This window comes from Penaeus monodon, chromosome 41, assembly GCF_015228065.2.
Source record: "Penaeus monodon isolate SGIC_2016 chromosome 41, NSTDA_Pmon_1, whole genome shotgun sequence".
Classification (NCBI taxonomy): Eukaryota; Metazoa; Arthropoda; class Malacostraca; order Decapoda; family Penaeidae; genus Penaeus; species Penaeus monodon.
In genome coordinates, this window is record NC_051426.1 from 3,171,270 (window position 1) to 3,176,269 (window position 5,000).

Sequence of the window (5,000 nt, forward strand, 5' to 3'; positions counted from 1 at the left end):
ATTCTGTAAATATAAAATTTCAAATATTTCTGTTATTATCATAAAACCGTCATCTCTTCAAATGCAAAAGCTAGTCATTACATAATTAGAGAAAACTTGATTTTTGAAAAATCTGAGTGAGGTTCTCATGTATGAACCAGGGAAATATTTGCAAAAAAGGTTGAAATACATGTCTTAAAACAGCATTCATCAACAATAATATAATACCTTAAATCAATCTGGGAATGGATTAATCTTTTCAGTATTGCAGATAGCCATAATTATCTCTCACATGTATGGCTGCAAGATATATATACAAATATTATGTATATTTTTCCAGTATAGCTGAGCCTACAACCACATAACCAGTGGAGTCACCACTCAAAAGAGAGAGAGAGAGAGAGAGAGAGAGAGAGAGAGAGAGAGAGAGAGAGAGAGAGAGAGAGAGAGAGAGAGAGAGAGAGAGAGAGAGAGAGAGAGAGAGAGAGAGAGAGAGAGAGTATTTGAATAATCAAACTACAGTATCAAATAATAAAAATGAGAGAAAAAAATGAGAAAATGACTGAGAAAGTGATATAAGAGGTAAAAAGTGAAAGAGAAAACAGCTGGGACTGAAAATATGAGATAATGACTAGATGACAGTAAGAGCAGAGAAAAGAGTGTATATCCACCAAGTTACTTGGACTAAAACTAATCATAATCCCTAAACTGACAAAACTCTTGTCCAACTCTGAGGTTACAGCACACCAGTTTTCACTACCAGAATTGCACAAATGAAGATAATATCCTTTGTCCTCCACAGATAATGAATGCATAATCAGTTTATCTCAAACTTTTTTTTCAACTTTTACTTTTCATCATTATCATATTACTTCTTATTTATTAATAAGTTGATTATCTGTCATTTCCACTGCCCAACTATACTTCCTTAATAAATATGTCATAGAAAGAAAGAAAGTCTTAAGTCATTTATAGATCAATTAAATTTAAAACATCTTTGTGACCTCCTATGTCAAATTGTATACAAAAAAGCATTTGGGTTTGGGAATAAATCTAGTGATAGATGCTTTCTGCAAACATAACCATCATCATGGACATTTTAGCCCTTTGGTTCTCCAGTAGTTAAAGCCCCATAGCATATATTCTGATAGGGTACAGCTTGAACTGATTCCTTATCTGACAATAAATAACCTGGGTGATCTACAAACCACACATGATCATGATCATGACGACTATTGGGTATTTATATCTTGTTTTTAGCCCTCCCAGGCATGGAAAGTTTAAAATAAATCTTTGTATTGTTTACCTCTCAGACTGCAACCCAAATGCCATGCAATAACTGGCCTGAAGGGAGCTATTCACGTGAGGAATTGGTAATTGACAACTCATCTATAGGGACACGTTTTATGCTCATAGTTCAAATATTACACAGATATTGCACAGTTTGGAGGGTAACTGAATTATAAGGCTAATTTCAGACAACTGTTTCACAGAAGAAGAATTAGTCAGAATTCAATTATCAAATGATTTCATGTACCTTTTTCTTTTATATGCCTAAATATAATTAGCCCAATGCTACCAGGAACATAAAATGTCCACAGTAGTTTTGTTTTGCGAAATGCGTTTACATACAGATAGCTCACAAGTGCTCTGCTACCAAAGGGATGATTAGTAGGCCTACATGATCTTACCTGATTTCTCCTTAGCTGTATTTTCTTTTAATGCTATTAATACTGATGCTGCTATTATTACTGACATCATGATTATTATAATGTTATCAACAATACTAATAGAAATATAAAATAAACAGGAATATTCCCAAAAATCAAGCTATTTATACGTACACACAATTTATAAACTATACTCACAGTGTGTATAATTATATGTATGTGTATATATATATATATATATATATATATATATATATATATATATATATATATATATATATATATATATATATATATATATATATATATATTTATACATATATAGTATCTAATATATACATAAATTATATGCATATATATATATATATAATATATATAATATATATATATATATATATATATAATTATATATATATAATAATATATATATAATAATATATAATTATAATAATAATAATAATATATATATAATATATTAATTATTATAATATATATATTTTATATATATATATATATATATAATAATATTATATATAATATATATATATATATAATATATATAGATTTATATATATATATATATATATATATATATAATATATATATATATATACAAACATATATACATATATATATATATATATATATATTATATATATATATTATATATATATATATATATATATGTATGTATGTATGTATGTAAACACACACACACACACACATATATATATATTAGAGCATGATAAAACATGGATTTATTTAATCATAAATGACACACAGGTTCACAATAACCTGTACTTCGTTAGCAGTATCTGGTATCTGCATTGCAATGAGTTACTGCAACTGGATCTGAATTTTCAAACATCAGGTTGTACACAGCTTGAATGACAATGAGGTTTCATCAATCTGTTGCTTTCATTTACTGTTTACCTTGTAGGAGATAGGTGGCATATTCTATAAAAACACTGAAATTACTTGTGAATCATAGTTCTGCATATAGTATATTTGCCAACCAATTGCCTCAAAATGGCATATGCAACAAGCTACACTATGAATAGTCATCTTGCTTAGGACATATTTTTGTGCAATCAGTATCTCAAACCAATCATTGACTATAGTTCTTCTACCATGCAGACTTTAAACCATGGTGGCCAGATGCCTTTACATACACAAAGAAAAGGAAATAGAACTAAAGGATTATCATGTCATACATGTTTGTATTAAAGCCATAAACCAGATTTTTAAGTGTATAAAAATGGCATGAAATCAAGCACACTGATTGTCTGCATGTATATCTTAAGCCATTTAGCATTTCAGCCAGCCCAGAGGCAGTGTGTTAATTATGACCCTTTACCGATCTAGTCATAAATAATTCAGAATTCGACCAAATCTAGCAATATTGCATCTTCCCATTTTATACTGCAGCACCAAGCAAAAAACCTCCACCATTTACATTCAGCAAGGCAGAGCTTGGACTGGTTCCCTAATTTATGATAAACAATCAGGGAGGTTTACAAGCTCTTATCTTGCTAGAATATACTTGAGGCTGATGATTACATTGATGAACTATGATTAAACAGTTGTTGCCCTTTCTCTTTGAAAGTTATTTTTTACACCCTTGATATCTTAAGTATTCTTCATGGCTATCACTACTAACTTATCTTTGTTGTTGTTTTTGTTTACAGTAACATAGACTATATAAATATTACATACCCAGTGCTCAGAGAACTTCAAAATCTCAAAATTATGTTATTTCTTTAACTTTTCTAAATAAAATTAACCATATTTCAGACAAGACTCTCTTGTTAATGGGTTAAAAAATATCAATATCAAACATACATCATAAACATTCACTAAATAATAATGTAAAAGCTCTCATCAACCATAAATCATTAATACAATACCATAAAATCGCCTTTGGCTGAAGATGCTGGATAGGCCTATTTATAGATTCTGACATTCTACTGACAATGAAACCTCCATCTCTCTTAAATAAACATGTTAAATTTTAAATATAATTAATTGCCGTTACTTACAGTGCTCGGTGTATCTGTGAGTGAGCTTGCAGACCTCGAAAATATATCTGTGCAGAATATCGGCCAAAACATCGAGTGGGGTTGAGTAAATGCCTTGGAACCCGATTGTCTGGCAAATCTCTGCTACTGATATTTTGAGAATCTCATACTTAAATTGGTTCGCCATTTTAGAATCTAGGGTATATGCACATCACTCGGTCACTGGTTAAAGTTCGTTTCTTCATTGAGACTTTGGGTTTCTGTCAAAGTTTGTGTTTCCGAGACGCCGAGCGAGACTCACAGCCTGCCATTTTGCATTGATCCCGCACAGGGTAAATAACCGTACTATTAGGATATTTGCTGTGTCTTTTTTGTCTTCCTTTTTTGGCGATAGTCCATTGGAACGTAAGTGATATTATAATTTGCTTCCTTAAACGCAACTGGTTCGATTCCAAACTCCTTATGAGTATGTAAGTAGAAGATTGGTCAAATATATTAAACCTAAAATACTAAAAGAACGACTTCCTCAGAGCCAGTTAAACGCAGCGTTTAAGTCACGTGACCATCCTCGAAGCGTGGTCAATGCGGATTGCAGAAATGTGGAGAAAAATATCCTTCACTATCGACACTGCTTTATCAATAACAATTTAGTAAACCCAAAGTTAAAAATAAAACGGTTAATCATTAAATATATAATCGTGAGATAGTCATATGCGGACGAAAAGCACCTACAGAAGACTATAGAACTCCGTTTGTAATTCTCTATGAGCGGAGGTCCTCGTCCCGGTCTGCCTTCAGTCAATGGGTGCCCGACGTCGGCATCTAATGTACACGAGAGGCAAGGTGCTCTCTCCTCTTCTTCCCTAAGATTACGCTAACCTACATTTCCTATAGGGCTCTATTACGGCTCGCTGGGAAGGTTGGGGGCTTCTTTAGTCTGTCCCTTCACCAGAGCATGTAAGAGCGAATGGGAGCGTAATAAAAAGGGGCTGAAATCGGGACGAGACCCAGAAGGTTGCAGTCGAGGATGGCCAACCGCACGAAGCAGGGCGACGGTGCTCGGTAGTTCAGTCTCTTTCTTATTTTCGTGTGTTTTGTCGTCCTCGTTCATACTCTGGGGGAAATTATAAGCGGTGGTTTGACCAATCCGCCCAAAGGTAGATATTTCAAAGGGAGATACGGTAGGTGAGTACATTTTCCGGCCCAATTATTGTAGACGTGGCACAGGCGGTGTCGCGGCGGTGCCACATCTCCCTAATTGACACCGGGGCGCTGGTGCCACATCTCCCCCACTTGACACGACCGCTGGTGCCAAAGCGCGAGGCGAAGGTGC

The 5,000-nt window shown here is 33.4% G+C and overlaps 2 protein-coding genes across 4 annotated transcripts in view; one reads left to right on the plus strand and one right to left on the minus strand.

The window, feature by feature from the left end:
- Positions 1 to 3,992, minus strand: part of LOC119598250 (transcription initiation factor TFIID subunit 3-like) — a 28,295-nt gene extending 24,303 nt beyond the window's left edge. The window contains exon 1 of the mRNA XM_037947898.1: positions 3,689 to 3,992. Coding sequence (XP_037803826.1) covers positions 3,689 to 3,854 — 166 coding nt within the window. The 5' untranslated portion in view covers positions 3,855 to 3,992. The remainder of the gene's footprint in view (positions 1 to 3,688) is intronic.
- A 452-nt stretch (positions 3,993 to 4,444) lies between these two features.
- LOC119598303 (SOSS complex subunit B1-B-like) overlaps positions 4,445 to 5,000 on the plus strand; it is a 14,783-nt gene continuing 14,227 nt past the window's right edge. The window contains exon 1 of one of the 3 annotated variants that reach the window (XM_037947964.1): positions 4,445 to 4,510. Coding sequence is in view for 1 of the 3 variants with exons in the window: in XM_037947963.1 (XP_037803891.1) it covers positions 4,695 to 4,729 (35 nt within the window). In the remaining 2 variants the exon portion in view is untranslated. Of the gene's footprint in view, positions 4,730 to 4,884 lie in introns of those variants that run through there. The other 2 variants (XM_037947963.1, XM_037947965.1) reach the window with 2 other exon arrangements.